This window comes from Ursus arctos, unplaced genomic scaffold, assembly GCF_023065955.2.
Source record: "Ursus arctos isolate Adak ecotype North America unplaced genomic scaffold, UrsArc2.0 scaffold_32, whole genome shotgun sequence".
NCBI lineage: Eukaryota > Metazoa > Chordata > Mammalia > Carnivora > Ursidae > Ursus > Ursus arctos.
The window spans coordinates 19,861,406-19,888,590 of NW_026623008.1; the positions used below are offsets into that span (position 1 = coordinate 19,861,406).

Here is a 27,185-nt window from a genome sequence, read left to right on the forward strand (position 1 = left end):
GGAGTAGGGCAGCCCAAGAGTTAGTCGAAGTGTCTAAGGGAGGCTGGGCTGGTTGGGAGCACTTTTGTGAACGAGCCAGAGGGTCACCCTGGTTGTCTGCGGCACCTTCCAGAGCTAAGGAATGACAGATAAAAGTAGGGCACTGAAAGGTCCCTCTGACAGCCTTGCGCTGGCAAGACTGGAGGGGCTGAATGGAGGCCAGGAGACGGGGAGGAGGAGGGTTTCAGAAGAGGCTGGCCCAGTACAGACACCTGGGCAGTAGGGGAGCACCAGCAATGGGGGACAGATGGGGACAGGAGGGGGGCGGTCTGGGCACTGGCAGCAGGCAGCAGGAGGCCGGGGGCTGTTCACAGCAGTGGGAACTTGGAACTAAGAGAAGATTTGGTTGGGGGTGGAGGATACAGAGTTAGGGGACAGCACGGCTGGGCTGTGGCCAGCGCTTCCCCGGAGGTGCATGTGAACAGGGAGGAGCAGTGGTTGTCAAAATGAATGGATGGAGAGGGGCCACCAGTTTCCTTCTATACGCTGGCCAGTCACTTTCTGGTCCCTGGGAATAGGCTCTTCACACCTCCGCCCATAGTTGCATAGGAGGAAATTGCAGCTCAGCATGGTTGAAACACCTGCCTAAGGTCACACAGTGGCAGAGGAGGAACTCTACTCGGTCATCTCACTGAAGTCTACAGTCCTTCCTTGACCCTGCTTCTTAGAAAGATTTCTAACCTTGCTTTCAAAGCAAGTTCCTATCAGCAACTCAGCAGGTGGGGTGGGACGCCGCCCATCCTACAGATGAGTCCCCCCCAGGCTCTGAGGGGTTGGTTTCTGCGCTGCTCACAGGAGTTACAGTGAGTCTGCAAAGGAGCTGGGGTCAAGCCCCAGGTGTCTCCTACCCACCAAATCAGCTCTGGGTTCTCTGAAAGCCAAGGAGTGGGTGCACCCCCAGGGTGCCAGGAGTCCAGGCCCGGTTTTGCATCAGGCCCTGCTCAGAAGGTGTTTCCTCCTCCTCCGGGGCAGCTCGTGGGGCTGGGCCGCTGGTTGAGTCAGCCTTAGTCCCTCTCTGCTCTGCTCCCCAAGTTCAGCTCTGAAACTCGGCTGCCAGGAGTGCAGGAGAGCCCAGGTCACCCTGCGACGGTGTCTCATCCATACTGGACCCCTACAGGTAACACACCTCAGGGCCAGCGTTCCCTGCCAGTGTCCCAAGGGGCAGACATTGCCACCTGGTATGCTGGGTACCTTCTGGGGCCTTGGGGGTCGGGGGAGGTGGGAGTGGGTCTGGGACTGGAACATATTGACCAATGGGTCTGTCCCATAGTGTTGAACCTGGGTGGGGAGGACCGGACACTGTACTCTGCCTCTAGAAGGAGAAGGAACTACGGGGCGGGGGGTGCTACTGGGGACTCTAGGCTCAGTTGCCCCCAGCCCAGCCCAGGCGGACCTGCAGGACATCCCCCACCTCCACACTTCTACACACACACACCCCAGTGGTCCCCGGGGCCCCAGAGCACGCAGCACGACAGCCCAGAGCCACATCCAGCAGAGGGTAAAGTACGCGGCGTGTACCCCACCGTGCTGTCACGCAGAAAGTCACTGAACGCAGACAACAGTCACCCACGCGGCGTCACATTGTGACATGACGCACCGACACACAGGCAGTGACACAATATTCACACCCACAAAACAAACAGCCTCACAGCCGCCAAGGTGTGCGGAGCTGTGCGCCTTACCAAGCCTCTCGCCAGGGCACGATGTCACGCAGCCTTGGGCCCCAGGCCACAGAAGAGCCCCCGGCCGTGCGCGGCCCCAGCACTTTGAACACAGCAGATGTTCAGGAAATACTGTTAATACGGGGCACACAGGCGTTCACGCAGGATTCTACGCGGTGCTCTGTAGAGACAGCAACCCCAGCCCCCGGGCGAGGGGAGGGCAGCAGAGGGAGAAGGTGCTCTCGGGCTCGCGAACTGACTCAGCCGGGAGGGCACAAGCCAGGACTTGCCTGCCAGAGAACCCTCTTCCCCTGCCTGGTGCCCTGAGCTGGCATGGGAGGGGATGGGAGGGGCAGCAGGGGAGGAGAGAGCGCCCAGTGGGCTCAGGCCCTGCCTCCGCTCTGCCCACGGCTCAGTCGTGGGCCCCTTGCCACGTCCACATGCCCCTCGGAGCTGGGCAAATGTTTTCCTTCCGGGGTCACCATGGTACCTGAGCGGCCTGAGCTGCTTTGCAGCACTTGGCCTCCACCGCTGGGACCCCGGCCAGGTCCTGGCTCAGGGGAAGGGGGAGAACCCATGTGGCCCAAGCAGAGGGGCCCAGGGGCTCCAGGCAAGAGGGCAGGGCTGGTAGCAGGGGCATCCCTGGCTGGAGGCCTCAGTGGGAGTGGGTACGACGGTTACCTCAGGGGGGAGGAAGTGCGGGTGTGGGCTGGGGAGGAGGTTGCCTCAGACAGGAAGGCCAAATGGGCCAGGGCAGGGCGGAGGTGAAGGGTGGAGAGAGGGAGCCCATATTGGGAGGTTCCCAGGGAGGGAGGGGGGTGGTGAGCAGATAGGTGTGTGTGTGCGTGTGTGTCTGGCGTGTGTTTGTGTGTGTGCCTTCCCCATGTGTGTGCAGGTGTCTTTCTGCCTTCAGTTAATCAAACTTTTACCAACCGTCTGTTGTGGGCAACGTATGGGCTTCTGGGGTGAGGCCCTGTCCCTGTCTTCAAGGAGCTCACAATCCAGTTGGTGGAGGGGCAATGTGTGTGCCAAAGTCAGTGTGATTTGTGTGTATCTCGGGTCATGTTTTTGTCCCGAGTTATACATTCTGTGGGGCCTCGCGTGCAGGTTTCAGAATATGCCAGGCCCATCCCCTGGTGTGGCCATGGGTCTGGGACTAAGACCGCCTAGGGTCCTTGGTGGAGGACGGGTTCGCATGCGCCTGTCTATGCAGGTGTATCCAGGCTCCCGTGTGACCAGGTGGACATCTCACTGCGGGTGGGTGTGTCTACACGTGTCAGTGCGTGTGCCTGGATGGCTCTGCATATCTTCAAGGGTGTCCGTATGTCCGCGAGCCAGTGCGTGCAGGTCCGTGGGCCCATGGGTGTATCTCGTGCCACCTTGAGCTCAGCCTTCCAGGAGCCGTACCGTGCCCGCCACCTGGGCATGTATGTGGGCAAAGAGCAGTCAGCTCCAGGATGTGCCCTGTGTTGGGGCAGGGCTTGACCTGCCCCCTTGATCTGCCCCCAGGTCGCCACGTGTGCCCAGCTGGGGCACTGCCCCAGCTGATGCCCCAGAGGGGCCACCCATCTCAAGAGGGGCTCTGGGCCCTGCCCGGCCTCCACATGGCGCACGAGCCAGAGCCTGAGGCTGAGGGACTGTTGGACCTCAGCTTCCTGACAGAGGAGGAGCAGGAGGCCATCGCCGATGTTCTGAAGCGAGACGCCCACCTTCGCCAGTTGGAGGAGGGCCGGATCAGGTGAGGCAGGGTGGGGAGCCCGGGAAGTCCGAGTCTCGGGCGCTGGGAGCCCAAGTGCGCCCCTGCTGCCTCCCGATGTGTGGCCTGTCATAGCTGGCTGGTTCCTGTTTTTGCCCATTGGTCACCCCCGCCCTTAACCAGCACAGCCCTCCACCTCCCCCAAGGTGGCTGCACCAGCTCCCTGACCAGCCTTCCTGCCTCCAGCCTTGCCCTCTTTGACCCACTGGTCATGCAGCAGCTGGAGCTCCCCAGATCTGTCCTTAATACCACTGCTGAAGCCGCCCATGGCTCCTCAGCACCTCGTGTCCGGGGCAGGCCCCTAAGGGTGCTCCGCAAAGCCTCCCTGAGTAGTCCCTGCCAGCCTCCCCAGTTCCATCCTCCACCAGTAACCCCCCACCCCTGACATACATACCCAGAGTGTCAGCTAGAGCCACTCCAGGGCTTCTGAGTCCCTGAACACACCCTTCACTTCTATGCTGTTCCTTCTTCCTGGAAGAGCGCAGTGACAGAGGAACATGAGACTTACAAGTAGTGTTTGGGGACAGAAAGACACCTCTTAGCTGTGTAACCTTGGGCAACTCACCTGACCGCCCCAGCACCACTCCTCATCTGTAAAATGGGGCTAAGGAGCACTACCTCCTAGAATCAGGAGGAGGGATTATGCACAATAGTCACTTAATGAATAATAATTATTCTCCTTCTCTGCCTGGAGAACTCCCAATTTGTCCTTCAAGAAGCAATTCAAATGTCACCTACTCTGGGAAGCCCTCCCGGATTCCCACAGGCAAAGCTGGCCCTTCTCACATCCATCATGGTACACACCTCATTATAGTGTACTTGTCTACTCTGGATCCAGTCTCCCCATCAACCTGAGCTCCTTGATCCAGAGTTAGGATTGAGTCTGATTTGCTGTTGTGTCTGTGGCCCCAGGTACAGGGCCTGACACAGAGTAGGTGGCAGGACTGTTGGTTGGGTGACAGCCACGCCCTCCCCCATCCTCCAGCAAGCTCCGGGCCTCGCTGGCAGACCCTGGGCAGCTGAAGATCCTGACAGGAGACTGGTTCCAGGAAGCACGCTCACAACGGCACCACCACACCCACCTTGGCTCTGATCTTGTCCGAGCCTCTATCCGCAGAAAGAAGAGCTCCATGGGTGAGAGGAGTTCCCTGGGGTCAGGCGGGCTTCATACAGCCCAGGGCACAGGAAGAGAGGGCCCCTGGTACTGTGTGTTTTGGGGCGGGCACTGCCCCTCCACGAGCTCCGGGAGGTGAGCGAGCATCTCCAAAGGCCAGACTTCCTGAGACTGAGGGTTCACAGAACTCTCCCCCCACCCGCACCCCAACCAGGACACCGGGCTCCAGGCAGCCATGGGGAGGCTGAAGCTGCTGAGAAAGAAGCGGAAGAGGAGCTGGAGCCCAGGTGAGGAGGCCTGGCAGGCCTGGCAGGGAGGGGAGGGTGTCCACCAGTCCCCTGGGGCCTCTCCCCTGACAACCACCTCTCCCTTCTCCTAGGCTCCCCATGGACAAGGCACCCAAAGAGACGCTCGGCAAGGCTGAGGTAAGAAGTGGCTGAATGAGCTAAGGAATGAGCCTGCCATGCCCCTGGAGTAGCGGTGGGGACTGGACACCCTGGTCTGCGCTGCTGTCATCCTCCTCTCTCCAATGGGGACACGGACCTGGCCTCTAAGGGAATCTCAGAATCCGGCTATTCAGGGTGGTGGGGGACTGAGCTGGGTGAGGTTCAGGACTCTGATACTACTGTCTGCCACCAGTGGGACCCTGGGAGGCAGGCAGGGCAGGCCCAGACTCAGGGGGTGTGAAGCACAGACCCGACTGATTGGCCCTGCAGCTGGTTGCCAGCCCTGCCTGCAGGGCTGTGCTAAATCGACCTGGGGTAGCCAGCTGGAGCCTCCGGCCTCTGACCCCATCGTGACCTTTGACTTTCATCAAAAGTCCCCACTGTGACCTCTACCCCTTGCTTCTTTCAGAAACCTGAGATCCCCTCACCATGTGTCCCCCTAAAGGCTTCCGATCACGAGGAAGAGCCCCATGCCCAGGAAGGTGAGTGGGAGGGTGTGTGTTGGGGAGTAGAGAGGTCTCAGGGACCAGAGGGGGCTCTAAGTGACCCCAACCACCTGTGTTCACCTTCCTTCCCCTTCCCGCTCTCTCGTTGGTGTGTGTGTGTGTGTGTGTGTGTGTGTGTGTGTATGGTGTGTGGTCTCAGGGGCTTCCCGCAGCACTGGGGCCTGAATCTGCAGGTCACCAGGGGGTGGCAAACCAGTCGCTCCAAATCTGCTTAGGGGCGGGCAGGAGAGGGCCACGCTCAGTTTATGCCCCACCCCAGCCCCGGGCCCCCGAGATCCGCAGGTCTTTGCGAAGGAGGCGGACCTGGAGCCGGAGCCGCGGTCGCGGGGAGCGGAGTCGCCGCCACCCCCAGCCCAGGTAGGCGGGCGCGGCCCGCGGCTGCTCCCAAGACCCGGAGCGGATTTTGGGCGGGGAGTGCCCCTGCCCCAGGCTGAGAGCCGTCGGAGGAGGGGCTGGAAAAGAGAAGACGCCCAGTCACTTCCCGCCCCCCAGACCCAGACCCAGCCGGCGCCCGAGATCCTGGAGAACGGGGAGGAGGCTCCGGGGCCCGGCCTCTCACTCGACCGCATGCTCAGCAGCAGCTCCTCCGTGTCCAGCCTCAACTCCTCCACGGTGAGGGGTGAGGGCGAGAGCCTGGGGACGGAGGAGACGGGTGGGGGACGCCTTTCCCCCATATCCCCACGCGTAGCCCCGGCCTGACCCCTCCCTCGCCCCCTGATCTGAGCCCCCCGCCACCCTCCCCCCGCCCGGACCTGAGCCCTGCACCCCCGCCCTGACCTCCACCCCCGCCCGCAGCTGAGCGGCAGCCAGCTGAGCCTGTCCGGGGAGGCCGAGGCGGGCGCGGTGCAGGTGCGCGGCTCTGTGCACTTCGCGCTGCGCTACGAGCCGGGCACCGCCGAGCTGCGCGTGCACGTGATCCAGTGCCAGGGCCTGGCGGCCGCGCGACGCCACCGCTCCGACCCGTGAGTGCCAGACCCGCTCTCACCGCCCCACCCCACCACTCCTCTTGGCCTGGCTTCCTCGTCTTCTGAATGGGAGTATCAACGTCCTCGGGAGTCATGGGGGTCGAATGAGATAACTCCTGGAAAGCGCTTCATAACGGGAACCTATCCTCTGGGCTGGGACTGGGGAGGCCCCCTGGGTAGGAGAGTAGGAGCTGGGAGGGCCCCCCATTAAGCTCCGGTCCTCCCCTCCCCTCCCACGTTCCAGCTATGTCAAAGGCTACCTCCTCCCGGATAAGCAGAGCAAGCGCAAGACGGCGGTGAAGAAACGGAATCTGAACCCGGTCTTCAACGAGACTCTGAGGGTGAGGCTGCGATGACCGGGCGGCCACCCATTAATGAACAGGACGCCCCTTCATGCGGGGGCCGGGTGGCACGGGTACCAGAGTACGGTCGTAGCCCGTCGCTCGGATCCTCCGCTGTGCGGCAGGAACCGCAGGGAGGCCCTCGGTCCGGGCGTTCTCCAGTGGGTCAGTCTAGCGGTGGGCGTGGCGCCAGTCCGGAACCCCATTAAGGCCCTTCGGGGCTCCCCCGGATTCCCTCATGCGAGGAGCGCGGTAGGACAAGCCCCGGCCCACACTCCCGCAGCGCTGAAGCCGGGGCCAGCCGCCGTGGTCCGTTAAAGCGCACCTCCTGTCCCCAGTACTCCGTCCCGCAGGCCGAGCTCCGGGGCCGCGTGCTGAGCCTGTCCGTGTGGCACCGCGAAAGCCTGGGTCGCAACATCTTTCTGGGCGAAGTCGAAGTGCCTCTCGACACGTGGGACTGGGACTCTGAGCCCACGTGGCTCCCCCTGCAGCCCCGGGTGAGGCAGCCGGCACGGGTGGGGAGACCCCACCGCGCTTTCCCCCAGCGCTCTCAGCCTCCGCCTTCCGCCGAGCCTCCCCCGGCCTCGCAACCTCAACCGCCCCCGGCGGCCGGTTCGGTCCTCCCCGCTGGCCGCGCCCCATCGGGGTCTGGCGACCCCACCCCTTGACGGCGCCTTTCGCTGGGGCCCGCTCCCGCCCCTGACCCGACCGCCTCTCGCCTCTCGCAGGTCCCGCTCTCCCCCGACGACCTCCCCAGCCGCGGGCTGCTCTCCCTGTCCCTCAAGTACGTCCCCGCCGGCTCCGAGGGTGAGTGACCGCCCCGCGAGGGGCCACGCTGGACCGGCCCCGGCAGGAGGGGGCCTACGGTCCCGCGAGGGCGTGGGGCGGCGGGGCCTGAGCTGAGCCTCTCGGCAGGCGCGGGACTGCCCCCCAGCGGGGAGCTGCACTTCTGGGTGAAGGAAGCTCAGGACCTCGTGCCGCTGCGCTCAGGCACCCTGGATACCTACGTACAGTGGTGAGGGGCATCGGGACCTCCCGGCTTCCCTTCCTCCACCGCCACCGCCCCCCCCCCCAACGCGCTCTGGAGCTCCCCACCTCAGATAAACCCCTAATCAACCACCCTTGGTCCCCCGCCCCAGTCTGATCTTTGACCGCTGTGCAGGGGTGAAGGGGACAACTTGAGCAAAAGCCTGGAATCAGGAAAGTTAAAGACATCCTTGAGGAGCTGCATTTCAGAGTGACTGGCACCCTTAGGACTTGGAGAGCTGAGGCTGGGACCTGTGAGGTCACAGGGGCTCTTCCGTGAAAAGACCTGGAAGGCCAGGCTGTGGGGCTTGGCCCTGAACTTGCGGTTCAGTGCCTGCAGGGGCTACCCCCCACTCAGAGAGTGGGATGAAGTTAGGTGGATCAGGTTGTAAGTTCCCAGCCCTGATTCCACACAGACGTTGTTTTGCTTTTACTGCTGAGTAATATTTTATCTCGAAGAAAGGGTTCTGAGGCTTCAAAAAGTTTGGAAACCACTTCTGGGGGCAACAGGGAGCCAATGAAGGTCCCTGTGCAGGGAAGTAGCAGAACTGTATTTCAGAGACATTACTCTGGGGTCCTGGGAGGTGGCTGGCCCAAGAGTCCACGAGTAGTGAAGTTAGAGGCCAGGTCCCAGGCAAGAGCCAGAGGACATGGACATTGTGAGGGAGAATGGGTAGGATGTGGTGACTGGGTGGTTCTGGGGAGCGTGAGGGGATAGTCACTTGATCGGCAGCCCACCTCCCCCACAGTTCAGTGCTGCCTGATGACAGCCGGGCCAGCCGCCAACGGACAAGGGTGGTACGACGCAGCCTCAGCCCTGTGTTCAACCACACCATGGTTTATGATGGCTTCGGGCCTGCTGACCTATGCCAGGCCTGTGCTGAGCTCTCCGTCTGGGAACATGGGGCCCTGGCCAGCCGCCAGCTGGGGGGCACACGCCTCAGCCTGGGCACTGGTGAGTGGGGCAGGGCCCTGGGGAGACCTGATGCTGAGGGACACGGGCTCAGCGTGTGGCCTTGGGTACTTCTCCACCCTTTCCTGAGCTTTGGTGTCCACTGAGAACTGGGAGTGGCAGTGCCTAATCTGGAACCCGGCAGGTGCTCCTTGGGACCTAGGGTGTCCAGTGTGACCATGTCCTTCACCCCCCTCTGCACGTATCCAGGCAGCAGCTATGGGCTCCAGGTGCCCTGGATGGACTCCACACCAGAGGAGAAGCAGCTGTGGCAAACACTCCTGCAGCGACCGTGTGAGTGGGTGCATGGCCTTCTGCCCCTCAGAACCAACCTGACCCCCAGGACATAGCTGCCCTCTGAGCTCCACCCAGCTCCTCTCTGGTCCCCCAGCTCAGGGTCTGCCCGTGGCTAAAACCAATAAAGTCTGTTCTAAGGGCAGCAAGGGCTGATGTCTGGTTTTGGGCAGCGAGGGTGATGGCAGGAAAGGGTGAGGGAACTGAAGAGGAACAGGTGAAGGAACTTTAGACTCAGACAGAAAGACCAGAAAGCTGGTCCCAGGCCGCCCACTCCCCATACCTCAGAAGTTGCCACGGCCCAAGCATACAAAGGTGTTCTGTTTAATAGTCTTTGCCTGGTGGTACTTGATATGCTTGGGACATCTCTATGGATGATTCCCCCCACTGGGGCTAGGCCTGGGCCCTACCCTGCCCCCATCCACCTGGCCTCCTCCAGTTGGCCCTGAGACCTGGGATAGGTGTTTCAGAAGCTGCTTGTGTCTTCTGCATTCATCCGTCCTTGGGTCCCGCCTCCTGTCTCGGAGCTCTCATTCGGCCTCCTGTCGGCCAGAGGTAACTGGCGTGGGTCCCGCTCGCTGTGCCAAGATGGCTCTCCAGATGCGGCATACCATCCCTCCCCTGGGGAGAGCGGGCTCGGTGTGGCTCAGCCAGAATAAGGCCCTGGGCTCTCTCTGTTACCCCACTGTCTGCCTGATGCCCCCTCTGCCCCCAGGGGGACCCTGGTGTCCCTGTAATTTCCAGGGAGGAACCAAGGCAGGCATGTAGCCGGGGGTCAGGATCTGGCCACCATGAAGCCATATGCGTGGGGCATCCCTGGAGGGCTCAGGACATACCTGATGCGGGTGTAGATGAGGTCATCTCGAGTGGCACAGGTCAGTAGGGTACGGAGGTTGAAGCTGTGGTTCAGCAGCTGGTTGTGGACAAAGACCCAGATGCAGAAACAGTGGAAAAGAAAATCAGAGGAAGATGTGTGCAGAGACCCAAGTACTAGCTCTGTTCTGCTACCAGTATGGATAGGGCAGGTGACAGCCCTCTGGGGCCTGTTTTCTCATCTGTACCATGGGGGGTACACTAAGTGCTCTTCCAGTTCTGAGATTCTGTGCATGAGGGAAAGAGTGAGAAGAGCTGAAAGATGGGCAGAGATGGAGTCTTTGGTGGGTGGGGGTCAAGGATGGCCGGCACTCTCCCCCTCACCATCTGGATGGTGCCTGAATCCACGTTCAGTTCCTGTAGCCACTGCACCAGGCCCTGGTCCACCGTAAGAGCAGCTGTCGAGGAGAAGTCAGGTGGTCAATCCAGGGGTACCTCCTGGCAGAAGCTGCCTCACACTTGCTGTGAATGTTGCCCAGCCAGGTCCCCTCACCTGGGGGCTCTGTGGCCAGGGTGCAGGTCCTGGCCTCCCCGTTCACCCGCTGTAGCGCCTGCTGCACCAGGGCCTGGCACTCCCGTTCTTTCTCAGCCAGGACATCTCGGAGCCTGTTGGAGAGCGCAGAGGCTGGGCCAGTAGAATGCAATGGGGAGGGAGGGTGAAGCTGGCCCGGAGGCCAGAGGCACACACGTCCCATACCTGTCAGTCTCTGCTCGCAAGAGGCCCAGCTGCACCACCGGGGGCGGGGGTGCCTGCTCTGGTTCCCCCGGGAGCCGGCTGAGCTGGACCAAGGTCTCCTGCTGCTTGGAGTGGGGTTCCTCTTCTTTACTCGACTCCTCTGACCTCGGTGGGACCTCCTCCGTCTCCACCTCTGCCAATCCAAGGGATTGGGGTGAGCTCCGGCAGGGAAAGGACGCCCATTTGGGACACCCCCAGACACCCGGCAGAGGGCGCAAGGCTCTGGATGCCCAGCTGTTACCTCCTGCCCTGGTCAAGCCTAACCCCCACTAACCACGCCCCCTACCGGCCCCACGCGTGCACGTCACGCCCCCAACGGGCTTACAGCCTGGCCGGCGGGCAGGACAACTTCGCTCTCGGGTTTACCTGGGCCCAGCACAGCCAGGGCTACCCGCACAGCTCGACTGAGCAGCGAGTCCAGCACGAACATCCAGTGTGGGCGGATCTGGCGCCGTCGGAGGATCTGCTTCACCTGGAGAGGGAGAAAGGGCGAGGCGGCCTCAGAGGTGGGGCTCAAGTTGGAAAGGCCTAGAAAGCCTTGTGCCAGAGGCAAGTCGGGTAGGCGGGCTTGGGGCAGAGGGAGGAGCTGGGAAACTAGGATTGGGTAGATGTCCCTTTTCTGATGGCTGTATCTTTACAGGGAAGACATGCAACCTTGCAATATCAAGTCCTTGCACATTCCCAGGCACAGGGAGCTCACTACCTCTTATTGGGCTGCCCGAACCGTAAGAAAGCTCCCTCACCGCATCTGGGAAGGCGAAGAGCGGTCCGTGCAGAAGCGCAGGCCCTAGGCCTTGGGCCCGCAGCTGCCCCTGCAGCGCCCGCAGCTCCTGGGCCAGCCGCCGGCGGTTGGGAGTGTGGATGTGCGCCCCGAGGCAGCGCAGTAGCTGTTCCACATGATTCCTGCCCAGATGGGGCCCCTGAGGAGGAAGAGGGGTTGGCAGTGGGTGGGTTCCCACCTGAGTCAAGAGAGTTGCGGGTGGGGGTGGAGGCGTGGGGCAGCCATCCGCCGGCTTCCGGTCCAGGCTTCGCCGCCAGGGGGCGCTGCGGCGGGCACACCCACCTGCTCCTGCTTGGGGCACAGACCGTCCGCCAGCGCGCGCCGCTCCTGCTCCAGCACGGCGGCCAGCATGGCCCGGCGCTTGCTCTCCTGGTGCAGCAGGCTGAGCCCAGAACTCTCCTCGGGGGACGTGGGCTCCTCGGCCCCGGGTTCCTCGGGCACCCTAGTACAATGGGGAGCTGCAGGTGGACGGAGGGGGGCAAACCGTCCAGCCACCTCCACCCCAGGGTTTGAATCCTGGCTCTGCTTTTACTTTGATGCCCACCCCACAGGAGGAAAAGGGAGAGTAGCCTGGCACTGAAGCAGCCAAAAATACAAGTCGGGGCATCGGGGAGGAGGCACCAAAGGCCATCCTTGCAAGTGGTTGGAGGTGCCCAGGCCCCCAACGGGGGCTTTTCCAGAGGGAGTACAAGGGCAAACCCAGATGAGGCAAAGCCGCTCCAAGACCCTGGGCTCTCACCGGAGCTGGCTGGTGTCTCCATAACTGAGGCAGCGCTTCGGGGGACTGGGTGGGTGCTGAAAGGGTGCCTGAGGGCGTGGGAATGTCTGGGGCTGGGTGGTCGGGTCCGCTGAGGGAGTGGGGCTGGCCGAAGGGGCGTCTGCGGGAGGGATGAGGCTGTCAGCCTGGGCCCCCCTTCAGCCCTCTCACTGCCGCAGCTCCTCTCCCTCACCCCAGTGTGCCCACTCCCTCCACCTGCATATTACCTGTGGGCCGCAGTGCATGTCGGGGGGAGCCAGGGCTGCGGCTCCTCTTCCCAGGCTGCAGGAAGGGGTCCCCTAGCAGTGCTTGAGCACTGGCTCGGAGGCGGGGGTCTGGCTCAAAAGTTCGGAGAAGGAAGGCTTGGGCCTCCGCTGACAGAGAAGTGGGCATTGGCGGATGCACCTTGTACATGCCCACCTGGGAGGGGTCAGGGAGGACAAAGGTCAAGTTTCGAGGTGTTCAGGGCTAGGTCTGTCCCCACCCCACCTCATGAGCCAGGCCAGGAGGGGTCTCACCTGAAACATGGCAGCCTGCGGGCTCCCCAGCTCATGGAAGGGTGGGCGACCTGTGGCCATCTCGATAACAGTGCAGCCCAGTGACCAGATGTCAGCTGCCTTCCCATACCCTCGTGGGCCCTGGTCAATGATTTCTGGCGCCATATACTGTAGGGTCCCTGGGGCAGGAGCAGGAGCCATAATGCTCATCTAGGCTTGAGATGATGCGGGGGTGGCAGGGGCTCTCCTCCTCTAACTACCCGCGCCTACCCCGAACTCTGTCATCCACACAATTCCCATCACCTACCCTGGTGGTCAAACCATCCTGAGTTTCCTCACTCATCTTAGACTCCATTGCATGCCAACTCCCTCACCCACGGTCGGGTACAAATACATCCTGGACAGCATCGTCCACTCCGAACCCCATCACACACTTCTGCCCGCATCAACACTTCCGGCCTGCATTTCAGGCACTAAATTCACCATCGTCACCCACTCAAGCTCCAGTTCTAGAGTCTATCACCTCACCCCTGGCTCAATCCCTGGCCCTTGGTTCCGTGCCCCATTAGGGCTCTAACTCCATGGCCAGGAGAAACACCATTCCCTGGAAGGTCCTAAGAGTTCTTCCCGCTCACCACCCCACACCCCGTTACCTGTGAAGGTCTCAGTGCAAGGCGTGATGCCTGCCAGCCTCTTGGAGGTGCCAAAGTCAGAGATCTTGAGCAGCCCGCTGAAGGTGTTGATCAGCACATTGTCCCCCTGGGTAGAGTGGACGTTGTGCTCCGTGGACATCAGGCTGGGCTCCTGATGGCGGAACTGGACCCTATACCGGGATCCCATCTCCTACAATAGCAGACTGACCCTGCCTCTATCAACGTCCTCCCTCTGCCATCCTACTTATGACCCTCTGGGAACTGGCGCCTCATTTGGCTTCAGGTCTGAAGTTCTCTCGTTCCCTAGGGAGCCTGCTTGATGCTTTGCTAAGGGGTCTGCCTTCTTAATGTAAATTGCTGGTCTCTGTCTAGACTCGTATGCCCTCCTGTCCCCCCTCCACCAGCAGGGCTTACCTTGATGTCTCGATGCACTATGCGGTTGTCATGCAGGTAGCCGAGTCCCTGCAGGATCTGGCGGGTGTAGAAACTGATGGTGCTCTCGTTGTCCTGCAGGGGTCCCCACACTGACCGCAGCAGGGAGGACAGGCTGCCTGGGCAGATGCAGTCCAAGATCATCATTGGCACCCACTCACTCCAGCCTTCAGCTCTCTGCTCCAGGCCCAGGCACACCCATGCCATGACCCAGACTCCAGCACCACCCAAGTGCACTGCGTCAGCTAATTCTGGGCCACCCCACCCACACATGGGAGGATTCATTTTCCCCAAGGGTTCCCCACCCCTGCCGGGCCCCATCCCCCTGCCCCACACTTCCAGTTCCACCGCCATCCCACACAGGGCACGTACCTCCGGGCACTTCCTCCATGAAGATCTTGAGGTAGCCGCCCTGGCTGGCCGAGCCCAGGTAGCGCACGATGTTCTTGTGCCGAAGGCGTTTGTGCAGAGCTATCTCTTCGTGCAGGGGCTGAGAGAACCTGGGGGCAGGGAGGGAGAGAGGAATAGGCCGGTTTGGGGCAGAGATGCTCACCCAACTCCAGCACCAGGCAGACCACGCCCCCAGGACCTGTCCCAACCACAAGCCCCTCTCTGACCTTCTCCACCTTATCCCCAACCCACAGCTCCTCCAGACCACACGGCCCCGCGTGCTCCCTGCCATTCTGCCCACAGGACCCCCTCCCCGCCCGCGCGGCCCCGCACACGGCACCTGCTGTCCCGCTCCGGGATCTCCTTGATGGCTATGCGCACCCGCGTGTGCCGCTCGCGGCCCGCGTACACCACCCCGTAGGTGCCCTTGCCCAGCACCAGCCGCTCGCCCGTCTCCGCGTACTCATAATCAAACTGCGGGGCGTGGGCGAGATGGGGGCTCAGCAGGGCCCCCGGCCCTTCCCTCCCCTCTCTTCGCGCTCCCGGGCCCCCCTTCCTCACCTCCAGCACCTCCCCCACGCCCTCCGCCTCCTCCGCGGGCGCCGTGGAATCCGGATTCGTCACCAAGGCTTGGATCAGGCCGCAGAACCTGAGGGTGAGGGAGGTCAGGCCGACGGGAGGGGCACCTCGGGCGGAAACTGACCCCTCCTGGGCCGAGAGCACCCAGGGAACATGTCCCTTCCTTTCCCTCGCTCCCCTGGCACCCCGGCCGTCCGGCCGTCCGACGGGCTGCACGCACCACTGGCAGTGCCCTACGCTGGGGAAGCACAGCTGCACGTCCTGAGCCGGGGGGAGTGCGTAGAGGAAGCAGCAGCGCTCGTCCCGCTTCGAGGAGCTGGGAAGGAAGAACCGCTGTGAGCGCTGGCCAGCCCACGGAGCACCCCTCCTCCCCCCGCTCCGGGGACCCGTCCCCAGGTCCCGCCTCTCACCTGACACCGCAGATGGAGGCCACTGGGAAGGTCCAGCTGGAGGGAACGTCCTGGCGGAAGAAGGTGGATCTCAGGCGGGGGCTGGGCGACCGGGAGACTGGTTTGGGGATGGGAGAAAGGTTCCAGAGAAGGGGTGCAGAGTGGTGAGTGGGGGTCCTCGCAGTGACTTCACCTGGCTTTCGGGCTCCAGCAGGCTCAGGGTCACTGCGCTCACGGGATCAGTACCCTGAATCTCGAGCCTCGCAGGCAGCAGCACCTTGTTCATCTCCAGGACCAGCACCTGTGCATGACAAGGAAGGGGGTGGGTTAGAAGGGGCCCGCCCCTCTCCCAGGTCCCACACCCGCACTAGGCGGCCTCACCAAGCACTGGTCCCCTTGGGTACAGGCTGTCTTGAGTGGCTGACAGGACTGTAGCAAGAAGTGCAGCCAAAAGTGGGCCCGGTGTGGGGGTCCTTCGGGAAGCTCCAGGGTGGGTCTGAAGTGCTGGTACAGCAGGAAGGTTTCCATCATGGACACCAGGTACCTGCAGGCACAGCCTTGTCCTCAACTCAGCCCCAGCCCCAGCCAGCACTGCCAGGGAGAGCGGACTGGCTTGGGTGTAGCCAGAACATGGGCACCGGGTGTGGCAGGCACTGGTCCGGAAGGGGGCCCATCAGTGGCTCCGGGCTCAGGCCCGATTGCCGGTGGGTGTCCGTGCAGGAGCAGGCAGCTGGGGCCAGGCCAGGACCGCAGAGAGGGCCACCTACCATATGGGAGCGTTGAGCTTGTACAGCTGCTCTGCGGCCAGTGCCACCTGGGTGAGGTCATTGGCGAGGATCTGCGCTCCCAGGTAGAAGCCTACATCCCAGTAATACTGCATCTTCTCCACGCAGCCTTTCCGGGCCAGCAGGCAGCCCAGCTTCATGCCTGGGAGAGAGGGGTATGAGCCCTAGGGTGTGGTTGCAGGTTTGGGCAAAGCCCAGGTGTGGGCCACAACATCCATGTGGGCAGGAACATAGAAACAGGTGAGGGGTGCCTGGGTGGCACAGTCAGTTAGGCATCCCACTCTTGGGTTTAGCTCAGGTCTTGATCTCGGGGCCGTGAGATCAAGCCCCGCATCAGGTTCCACACTCAGTGCAGAGTCTGCTTGGAATTCTCTCTCCCTCTGCCCCTTCTCCCACTCCTTCTCTCTCTCTCTCTCTCTCAAATAAATAAATAAATCTAAAAAAAAAAAGATATAGATGAAAACTTTGGTATGACTCTCAGGTGGGAGTAGGAGCTCAAGCTGGGGAACAAGTGTATGTCGAACTCGGTGCCCAAGGAACACAGGTGTGGGCGTAGGAACACCTGTGGCCTCAAGGGCTCTTGAGGGCCCAGGACAGGTCTGACGGTCCAGATGTGGGTTCAGGCAGAATAGGTCTGAAAGGGGCCAAGGCCAGCCCCAGCCCCAGCCCGGTGTTCTCTCTCCCCGCACTCTCCCCCGGTCCCTCTGAGGCCTGCTGGTGGGACGAGGGGCGCAGGGCTGGGACGCACCGATGAGCCGGAGCTCCTCAGAGTCCTCAAAGCGCTGCCCAGCAGCAATGAGCAGCACAGCCGCGTTGATGCCCGAGTGGAGGCTGGGCTCTACGTCGAAAGCCTTGCGATACCTGGGGTGGGGGAGGGGAATCAGGGCTGGCCCGATGCCCACAGCCCCGTCCTCCAGCCCACGGTCCACTCGCTGGTGCCCCCTACCAGTGATAGGCCTGCTCCCGGTACCCAGCATCCTGGAAGCCAGAGCTGAAGAACATGTCCTTGTAGACACGGCCGCACATGCAGTAGAGGTCAGGCGCCACAGAGCCCTCACTCTGGACCAGTGGCAGCAGCACGGCCAGTGCCTTCTCCCGGTCCCCAGGCCGGTTCCTCCTGGGGAAAGGGGAAGACAGGCCGGGGGCTAACCTGCCGGCCCTGCCCCACTCGATCCACGAACGCCTAGACCCTGAACAGCAGAGACCCTTCCAAAGGCCTGACAATAATGAACCCAGAAGCGCTATGACTCTGGCCAGTACTGACCTTTCTAGAAGTAATGATCCCAGATAGAAGTGATTCCTAACAGCTGTGACTCTGAGGGACAGTGACTGTGGCAGCTGTTTGCACTCGGAGGGCAGCAGCACCAGCCCACCACACCCCAGGCGGCAGTCATAGAACCACAGGGCCCATGTGACATCAGTGTGACCCTGGTCAACGAAGTCCCTGAACAGCACGGATCCCACAGTGCAGTGACCTCACACGGCAGAGACCCATGTCCCCAGGCGGCTAGGACCTGAGCCTTGCTCTGCCACTCACCGGTTGAGGGCGAACGTGTAGTGGAAGCAGACATTGTGCTGCTCGGCCACGTCACAGGTGGGCAAGGCCTGCAGTGTCTCCACCAGCTCGATGATGGCTGAGTAGTCCTGCAGGGGGGATGGGCACACGCTGGCACGATGGCCTCTGGGGGGGTCCCATCGCCCCCCTTTTCCCTGAGGAAAACCTTGAGTTTGGGGTCTCCTGACACCCCATCTTCCCACGCCCCACACCTTACACAGAGAGCCCACTGTGCGCCCCAACTTCCCTGCTGCTCTGGGAGATAGTGACACGATCATCCCCTATTACAGACAAGGAAACTGAGGCTCACAGGCACCAGATCATTTGCTCAAAGCCACCAGACCGCGAGTGGCACAGCCAGGAGGCGGACTGGGCTTTTTCCGACACCTAGTGCCGCTGCCCTGTCTGCCTCTCGGAGCGCCACACACCTGCACGTCGCGGTAGGACAGCAGCAGGTTCATGATGATGTCGGGGCTCAGCAGCTCCACGCTGTCCAGTCTCCGCTGCAGGCGAGCCAGCTCCTGCCGCAGCTGCTGCCCGCAGAACCGCTCCCGGGCCCGCCGGATGTCCTGCCGGATGGTCTCCCGGAAGTAGCCACTGATGTCCCCAGCAGGGGAGGGAGGGGGAGAGAACGATGGGGCCGGTCCCTCAGCCCCAGCCCGCTGTGCCCTCACCAGCCTCCTCCTGGCGCCCCCTCTCTGCACCCCATTACCAAGAGTCCGTGGGCGTGGTCTCCAGCAGGCGGGCCAGCCGGCCCACCAGGGGCGTTAGCAGGGCCTCAGTGCCCACCCCGGCCTGTACCAGCCCATCAGCCAGGCCCCTCAGGAGGCCCGCATCACCGCACAGCACCCGACCAGTGGCTGTCACCACATAGGGGATCAGCGTGTAGCTGCCAACACAGTCCTGGTGGGAGGGAGGCAGGAATCAGGGCAGGTCAGAGGTCGGCACCAGGTTAGAGAGGGACAGTGAGAGGGTGAGAGGTCAGCACCAGTGGGGATTGGAACAGCAGGGAAGGGGCACACGTCAAGAAGGTTGGCAATAGGGAACAGAGGGCCACACGGATAACAGAAGAATTAGAGAGGTCAGAGGTGACTGAGGAAGCCAGGAAAGGTGGTGGAGGTCGAAGGGCAGGTTGGAGCGAAGGGTGGATTCTGCTCACCGAGTTCTTCTGGAAAACATCCTCCTGCAGGGGACAGTCAGATTGGTATTCTGGCTAGGCCCTACCCCAGCCCGCCCCCACCATCCATCCGGGCACCTACCCGAAGGGCCTGCAGGTCAGGGAGGTCAGCCTGGGAGCAGAGGAGCACGTTGTTGGTCATGCTGAAGCTCTCCCGCACACCGAGGTGGTAGAACAGAGAGGGCTGTGCCAGGGAGCTGCTCACCTCCAGCACCACCACGTCTGTGGGCACACAGGTGGAGGCCCTGAGCCCCGAGGCCTCGCTCGGTGGGGAAGGAGACTGGGGAGCCATCCTGGCTCAGATGGCCTTCCCATGGGACTCCAGCAGGGTCCAGTTTTTGCTCTGGCCTCAGTTTCCCCCTTCTAGGTTCCTCTGGCTCTTATACAGAACGGATGGTATCTGTGGTGTTGCTGGAGAGGATTGAGCTCAGCGGGCTGGGACCCTCATCCCACTGTTCAGAGCCTGTGGGCACTGGGCGTGGAGAAAAGGAGCTGTGCACCAGCCGCCAGCCTGTCCCAGGCCATTTGAAAGGCAGGTGTTGCGCAGACACAGAAGTCCCCTACCCTGAGTCCTCAACGCAGTCTCTTGAAAGGGGCCGATACCAGCAGTGTGTGTAGACAGTGCTGTGCCTGCGTGTGTATAGCTGTTTGTACCTCTGTGTGTGACAGTGTCTGCGAGGGCCTGTGTGCGTCAACATATGTGAGACGTGAGAGTCTAAGGACGTGTCTTTGTGTCCTCGAGGTCGAGTCAGCCTTCATTTTTAGGCTGCGATTTTAGGGCCATCAGACAAGCTTGTTCCCAGACTCTCCGATGAACAAGTGTCAGGGGCTGGGCGTCCGGGTCGGCGGAAGGGAGGGGTGACCAGCGCGGGAATAGCCACCTTTCTGGCCCCGCCCCCTAGCGCCGCTGCCCTGCCTCCAGCTCCGCCCACTACCTCGCAACTTCAGGGGCCTCATAACTTAAGCTCCTTCGCCCAGAATCCCGCGCCGAAGGATCCTTTCGTTTCTCTTTCTGCCTCTCTAGCCCGATCCTCGGAAGTAGTGTGTCACCGCCTCTGGGCTCCAGCCCCCCAAGAACCGCCCCTTTCCCTAGTCCAAGCTCCACCTCCCAGGATCCGCCCTCACGAGCTCCAAGCGAGATCGTCTTGAGGCTGAGCCCTCCAACCCCACTGTTGAGATACCACAGTCTGCCCCGCACCCAGCCTCGCCTCAATGCTAACCCCGCTGCCCAGGCTCCGTGCCGACTTCAGAGTGCTTTAAGCCCCAACCCTGAACCCCGGAGGCTCCGGGCCTGGATCCACTAAGTCCCGGCCCAAGCCGGACCGTGCTCCAGATCCCCTAAATTCCACTTTTATCATGGCCCTACCTCGAACCCCTCAGCCTAGCTCACCTTGTGGCCCCCAGACCTCACACCCATCTCGGGGTCTCCCCGGAATCGCCGAACCACGCCCCTTTCGGCCCGCCCCGGGACCTTAAGCCCCGCCCCATCCCCGGCCCCGCCCCCAGCGCGCTCTCACCCGCGTTGTAGAAGGAATCCAGCGCCGCGGTGTCTCCCAGCGCCAGCGTCCCGAAGGGCAGGGTACACAGCTGCGGTCGCGGTCGCGGTCCGGGGAGCTGCGCGCAGGCCTCGCGCAAGCAGCGCAGGGGCAGCGGCTCCGCCTCGGCTCCCGCCTCGGCCTCCACCCCGGGCTGCGGCTCCCGGGTCAGCACGTAGACCACGCTGAGCGGCCGGCTTCGCGCGCAACCCCGGCCCGGGGGCGCCGCGTGGGGCCGGCCCCGGCTCAGCGCCTCGGCCAGCGGGTCCTGCCAGCAGCTGCCGGCGGGCTCCAGGGCTCCGGACCGCAGGCACGGCCCTGCCGTGCGGGGGCGCTCGGGCGTCGAGCGCCCGGCTCTGGGCACCCGGGGAGGGGCAGGAGCCAGTGGCTACGGATCCAGGGATCTCAGTATCGGGAATCTGGTACGGGATCTGAAAATCCAGACTCGGCCAGAGGTCCTGTTCCGGGGATCTGGAGCCCAGGGCGAGATCCGGGGTCCGACTTGCAAGGTCCTGAGGATCTGAAGTCGGGGATTGGGCCCCGGGAATCTGGGACATCCAGTGATCGGCGGCTCAGAGTCACGTAGGGGATCCCGGGAATAGATCCGGGCGTGTCCACCACCCGGACTCCGCAGGAAAGAGTCTGCCGTCGCTCTCCCCTGCCCTCACATGTAGGCCGGGCCCAGCCCTTTCCCGGCCGACTGGGAAAGCTCCACCCTCGGCCCTGGGGCAGCGCCGCTCCCTAGCGGCCCCGGGACTTGGCCTCTCCCCTCCCTCCTCTCCCGCCAGAACTACCGAGACTGGCGGCTTCCGGAACAGCCTGTGCCCCTGTGCGGGCCAACCAGTGTGGACTGCTCAGGGCAGGCGCCTATAAGGTGTGTGCCCAGGCCAGGGCTAGGGGGGGAGGTGTGGACCGCAGGACCTGCCCCGCAGGGATCTGCTGAATGAGTGGATCTCCAGAGACATCAGGGTGTGCAGAACACAGTGAAGAGCCTACATGATCCGCGGCCCTGCTGTGCTGGCAGGGAGGGACTAGAATGGGGGAAGCCTGCTGCTTGGCCTCCCAGGAGCACGGTACTTGGCATCTGAGCCCAGGCTTTGCCCTTTCGCCAGGGGGCTGCTTTCCCCAGAATCTAATTTGTGGAGCCTTGCTGACCTCTGACCTCCAGCCTAACATGACCATGGGACGGGAGTCCCCGCACAAACTTTACCTACCCGAAGATCCGGAAACCTCAGCCCTTGAGCTACCACAACTGCACAGGCTCCAAAAATCCCTAACCTTCCGGCGTGAGTTAGTGAGGCGGCAGTCTGGTGTTCCAGAACCTCACTGGGTTCTGGAATCAGGAACTGGGGACGCAGAGAGTCTCCAAGATCGCTCGGCTCCGTGCCAGAGCAGCATGCAAGCCCAGGACTACCTGTCAGACTGCAGTTATCATCGTCTGAACTGTGTGTTGCGCTGCCACTTTCTAGAATGTGAATCTAGCAAGTTAACTGCTTGATAATTATTACACTGTGGAAGAAAAATGCACCTTCCCTGGCTTGACTTTGAGTTCAAACCAGCCCGGAATGGGACAGGCAAGAAGTAGAGAATGAGAGCTTGGCTCACTAGAGAGGCGGGGTGGAGAACAGATGGCTTAGAAGGCCCAGGGTGAGACGCTGCTCAGGGGTCCCCACAAAACCATCCACCTGTAGGACCTGGAGGGCACCAAGGGGCTGTCAGTGGATGTTTGAATCCTTCCAAGTCCTCCACCACATGCTCCTTTGTCCTTGGCTTGCACACTCCAGAGATGGAAGCCTAACTACCTTTTGAGGCCAACCCTTCCATCTTCCTGACTGGAAGGAAGGTCTTCCTTGAATGGACCTGAACCCTGTGTCTCGTCTCTGCCCTCCTGAGTTTTTCCCAGTAACTGGAAGAGTCCTACAAGTCAGGAAAGGGTTAAAGTGGTTTTATTTTTAAATGAGGACAGGAGAGCAGAGGCAGTTAGCAATGGGGAAGCGGTAGGGGAGAGATAAGGGGACCAGCTACCAGGGTACCCTAGTGAGCATCACGTGAACCTTGCGGTAAGGGTGGCCCACGTCCTGGCCTGAGCCCCAGTCCAGGCCACACTTGGGAGCAGTGGCCTCAGACACTGCGTAGCGCCCACTGAAATTAGACTGGCCACGTGGCCCATCCCACCCGGCACCGTGGACAATCACAGCGAGGTTGCTCTTGTTCGCATCGCGGTCCACATCCTAGGTGGCGAAGGGTTTCCCGTTGGGGAAGCGCAGGGAGTCCCCTGGCTGGGAGGGGATGGAGGCGCCCTGGAGTGCGACACCGTGCCCGGCACCCCTCAAGACATGATCTCACCGAGCCTCAGAGCACCTGTGAGGTGGATGTCAGCACGTCCCAGGAGAAAGGAGCAGCACTAAGGAGCCAGAGGGTTTCCCCAGGTCAGTCGGCCAGTCACAGGGGTACTGGGACTTGAACTCAGGACTGTGGCTCTAAAGCCACTAGCTCCTCCCCCCTTGTCCCCACCCAAATCTCCAGCTCCCACCAGCAGCCTGAACAAGTCTGTAGGGTGGGGTGGGGGGAGCGGAGAGGGACTTCCCAGCGGCCCTGCAGGCAAAGGGGATCCTGAGGCACTCCCCATAACCACTTCCCTCTTGGAAGTCTCTCAACAGTCACTGCTTCTCTGAAAAAAAAAAAAAAACACACAACCAAAACCAAAAACCCTTCCCGCTTCCTCTTCGGAAGCAGATAACACAGCCGCTCAGCAGGGCCTCCGATGGCTCCTGCAACCTCCCTCCTGGCCTCGTCCATTTTACAGGGGAGGAAACTGACTCGGAGAGCGCTTGCCCAAGGTCACATGGTTAGTAAATGAAAGAGCTGGATTCAGGCTCAGGGCTGTTTGCCTCCAGAGCCCAACTTGTTCACTCCTGCAACATTCCATCTCACAATTGCCATTTCTCAGATAAGGAGACTGAGGCCCACAGAGGAGAAGGAATTGTCCTGGGTGTTTCTGGAGGCCCGGGTAGCACTGGGAAAGGATGCAGCCTCCCTCACCTTCTTCCCCTGCTCTGGGCCCTGCCTTAGGCTCACGCGCCTGCCCCGTCATGCCCTCTGAGAACTTGCCCAGCACAGCCGGTAGTGATCTGGCTCCCCAGTGGGCAAAAGTGCCCTTGCCAATAGAGTCCTTCAGCTCCCCCCCCCCCCCCCCCCCGCAGCTCCCAGGTACCTGGGGGGAAGGAGGAGGCAGGGATGGAGGAATCCTCAGATCCCAGGGTGGGGATTCAGAGTGCCAGTGAAATGCATCCCCCCCCCCCAAGTCTCCTGGGGCCCTGCTGGGAACTTACCCTGAAGAGTGAGCTCGTACAAATTCTCATTCCCCAGCCAGAATTTGGACTCCTGGCTCCCAAAACCTGCTGCGTAGAAGGACCAAGAGCAGAAGAAACCCACAGAACCATCCTGTCGCCTTTGGAACACTTAGGGAGGCACAGAAGGCCAACACAGCAGCCATTACTCCAGGCAGGGCAGGAGTCGAGGAGAAGCAGAGGGCGGTGGCAGCGGGGAGCGGACACACTGTGAAGGGTGGGCAGACACCTGCCCTCTCTTTGGATTGGGGGCTTGTTGATAACATGTGAGTCCGAGTGATCTTTGCCTGTGAATGACCTCCACACTCCCTTACTAACTTCTGCTGACTGCCCCCTCCTGCCAAAGCCTGACAGTCCCAGGGTGACTGAAATGAGAGACACGTCGGGCCGGCCCTTGGAGGATGGTCAGTCCTGCTGGGAGTCAGATCAAAACAACCTGCTTCAATTTACTAGAAGAATCAAGATATTAGAGCAGAGAGGTCACCTCCAGAGTCCCAGGCTCAAGTCCTGGCTTTACCCTGATGTCCCCACCTCCCACCTCAAGCCAAGCAGTCCCAGGCCCTACAGAGTTTCTCTCCTCAATATCCTTCAGTGTAAGGGCCTCTCCTTCCATGGTGGCCGGGACCCCTGCAGTCCTCCTAACCTGTGTCCCTGCCTCCATCCTGTCCTCCACCGCAGGCCACCTTCCAGGGAGCAGCCTGAGTCTTTTTTTTTTTTTTTAAGGTTTTATTTATTTATTTGACAGAGAGAGACAGCCAGTGAGAGAGGGAACACAAGCAGGGGGAGTGGGAGAAGAAGAAGCAGGCTCCCAGCGGAGGAGCCTGATGTGGGGCTCGATCCCATGTCAACGCTGGGATCATGCCCTGAGCTGAAGGCAGACGCTTAACGACTGAGCCACCCAGGCGCTCCCTGAGTTTTTTTCTTAAAACATAAGTCTGACGGGGTCCCTCCTCTGCTTACAATGCTTCCACGGCTCTCTATCGCCTCCTGTGCTCCTCAGTCAGCCATTCCGTGCCCTCCATGAACCGGCCTCTGCAGAGGCCCTTAGTCCATGCTTGACTCACACCAGTCCATCTCCTACACCCCTGACCTCTTATCTGTCGTCAGCTCATTCACATGATCTCCTCAAACCCTCTTGGCCTCTCCTGCTTCACTGTGTGTTTGTCTTTTCCTCTACCTGGAATGCCCTTCAGCCCCCCAACTATCTAGAGAACTTCTACACAGCCTTCAAGGCCCTTTCAAATGTCATCTCCTCTGTGAAGCCTTCTCAGACTTCTTCGGGCCTCTGGGAGTTCAGGGAAGATTTGTCGGTGAGGGGCTCCCAGGAAGGCCTTGGCTCCAGTGGGCTCTGGCTCCCCCTAGGGGCCAAGGGGAAACGTGCCCACTCTGCGGGGCCTCTGAGCCCTTTGAGCCTCCCTGACACTCACCAGCCAGCCGCCTTCTTTGGTGTCTTTGTCACGAGAAGCTGGGAGGTCTCTGCCCTCGAGTAGGCACAGAGAGCACCAGCCACTCAACGTGGCACGCCAGCTCGGCAGCTCCTGGCAGCTCCTGGCCTCCGGAAGGGGAGATGGGCTGAGGGGAGTTGCCGGGGGCGGGGGGGGGGTGGTCGCCAACCCTCACCCTGCAGGCAATGGAACAGGCCAAGGGTGGGACCCCGGGAGCCCTCTCGACTCCGTCAGGCCCCTGAAGAGAGGCTGTACGGAAGGCCGGGCCATGGCTGGCAGCCGACCGACACCCTAGCACCACCCGATGCCAAGTTCCTGGCTCCTGTGAAGGCTGCCTCCTGGTACCACAGCAAGGGCACTGGATCTCCTGCCCCAGGAAGACAGTGTTGGCCCTGAGGTCTGAGTACTTCCAAGGCCCACAAACCAGAAGGGAGGGTGCCCAGGCCCCTCTTCTAATCCTCCCCACTTCTCCCAGCCTTCCATCCCCCCAGAGGGCAATCATAGTGGATTGCTTAACAACAGCCAAGCAGAGACACCCCTCTCTAGTCCTGGGGACAGAAGCAAAGAAAGCAGAGGTGGCCCATGGTCCCACACACTCACCAGGCTCACCCTTGGGCCCTATCTTGCCATGTGGTCCAGGTTGCCCTGAAATCCCAGAGGCCAAGGTGCCTTAAGTTCCACCCCGTGCCCAGAACGATGAGGGACTCGGAGCCAGAAGTCAGATCCCAGCTGCACTCCTTTTTTTTTTTTTTTTTAAAGATTTTATTTATTTATTCGACAGAGAGACAGCCAGTGGGAGAGGGAACACAAGCAGGGGGAGTGGGAGAGGAAGAAGCAGGCTCATAGCAGAAGAGCCCGATGTGGGGCTCGATCCCAGATCACCGGGATCACGCCCTGAGCCGAAGGCAGACGCTTAACCGCTGTGCCACCCAGGCGCCCCCCCAGCTGCACTCCTTGTTGGCTCCGTGATCACGAGTGCCCAGCTTACCGTCTCTGGGCCTGACTTTCCCACTCAGCAACATGGGGATAGAACCAGCCACCCCACGGAGTCAATCTTAGGGTGCTGGGCGTCCAGCCTGGGGCCTGGCACACATTGCGTTCCTTGCCCTTGGTCATGGCCTCTCAGCATAGACCGTAATCACTGCATCCCCAGTCTGCCCACTTTACTCCAGGTCCCTGCCTGCTTCCCGGCATCCCTTACCTTGAGGGCCTGCAGCTCCTTTCTGTCCATGACTTCCTGGGGCTCCAGGACAACTGGGCAGGAGGACAATGCTGCTGGTTTCCAGTTCCCTGGGTTCTGCAGGAGGATGCAGGGCTGGGTGGCCACAGGGTGGGCATGGGGGAGTGGGACTATCTCTTCCACACCCCTTTGTGGTTCTCTTTCCATCTCCCAGATGCCAGCTGTCAGGACCCTGGCCTCCAGGGTCAAGGTCAAGGGTTTGCACCATTTGCATCTATTTGCATAAATTTACATTGTAGAACCCAGATGATCAAACTCCCAACCTGCTCCTTGAGGCTAATGTGCCTGGGGGGGGGGGGGGAGAAGGACACCCAGGGAAGGAGTGAGGGTTGATGGGGAGGGCATCCTAGGCTGCCACCGGGGCAGCTTGGGGTGGCCTTGGGTCCTTAGACAGGGAGGCTTCCCAAGCAAGAGGAGCAAAAAGGAGAATGGGGTCCACAGTAGGCCCATCTTTCTGGTGCCCTGAGGAAGGATGACAGTTTATAAAGGGGCCAGGCTGGTGGAAGAACAGGAAGCAAGACTCCCGAGGGACACCCCCACCCAGGCTAGAGCCAGCAGGGGTAGAGGCATTTCCTTCCTCAGCCCTGCAGGCCAGGATGGAGTCCAGCTTCTGATCCTGGCCCCTGGGGCTCTGCAGCCCTCTGTCCAGACCGCTGGATTCACACTGGGTTTTCTGCCTTTGTCCCCCTTGCTTGTTCTGGGCCTTTCATGTGGACTGCCCTCCTCTCCATCTCTCCCTGTGAAGCCCTGCCTGTCTGAGGCACTCCAGCCCTGCCACCATCTCCTCCAGGGGTCCCTCCCTGGCCCAACCATGGCTACCATTCCCTGGGCACCTGCTGGGTGTGGTTTGTGGGTGGCCCCTGGTCCTTACATAGCCCGGCTCATACTCATTATTGGCCCTGAGTTATAGG

The 27,185-nt window shown here is 61.6% G+C and overlaps 2 protein-coding genes across 2 annotated transcripts; one reads left to right on the plus strand and one right to left on the minus strand.

Moving 5' to 3' along the window:
- The first annotated feature begins 431 nt into the window (after positions 1–431).
- Positions 432–9,424, plus strand: SYTL1 (synaptotagmin like 1). Its single transcript, XM_026516924.4, has 15 exons — positions 432–1,156; positions 3,210–3,438; positions 4,442–4,590; positions 4,785–4,857; positions 4,950–4,995; positions 5,426–5,498; positions 5,782–5,879; positions 6,015–6,134; positions 6,318–6,484; positions 6,732–6,828; positions 7,167–7,325; positions 7,557–7,635; positions 7,744–7,843; positions 8,604–8,809; positions 9,017–9,424. Exons 2-15 carry the CDS (start codon positions 3,248–3,250, stop codon positions 9,154–9,156), a joined length of 1,698 nt encoding a protein of 565 aa, XP_026372709.1. The 5' UTR covers positions 432–1,156; positions 3,210–3,247; the 3' UTR covers positions 9,157–9,424.
- On the minus strand, positions 9,409–26,724 carry MAP3K6 (mitogen-activated protein kinase kinase kinase 6). The gene is given in 37 exon segments (XM_044390634.3): positions 9,409–9,721; positions 9,937–10,013; positions 10,298–10,371; positions 10,467–10,579; positions 10,671–10,842; positions 11,076–11,181; positions 11,453–11,629; positions 11,773–11,932; positions 12,230–12,368; positions 12,475–12,667; positions 12,766–12,923; positions 13,398–13,503; positions 13,812–13,948; positions 14,202–14,329; positions 14,560–14,693; positions 14,781–14,868; positions 15,019–15,114; positions 15,209–15,258; positions 15,381–15,488; positions 15,569–15,731; positions 15,955–16,114; positions 16,721–16,833; positions 16,919–17,089; positions 17,510–17,616; positions 17,956–18,124; positions 18,240–18,430; positions 18,687–18,710; positions 18,787–18,926; positions 20,222–20,627; positions 22,273–22,514; positions 23,572–23,700; positions 25,013–25,142; positions 25,367–25,401; positions 25,635–25,679; positions 26,236–26,331; positions 26,633–26,645; positions 26,647–26,724. Coding segments are annotated over 37 exon segments (4,719 nt in total). The 3' UTR covers positions 9,409–9,630.
- Positions 26,725–27,185: the final 461 nt, after the last annotated feature.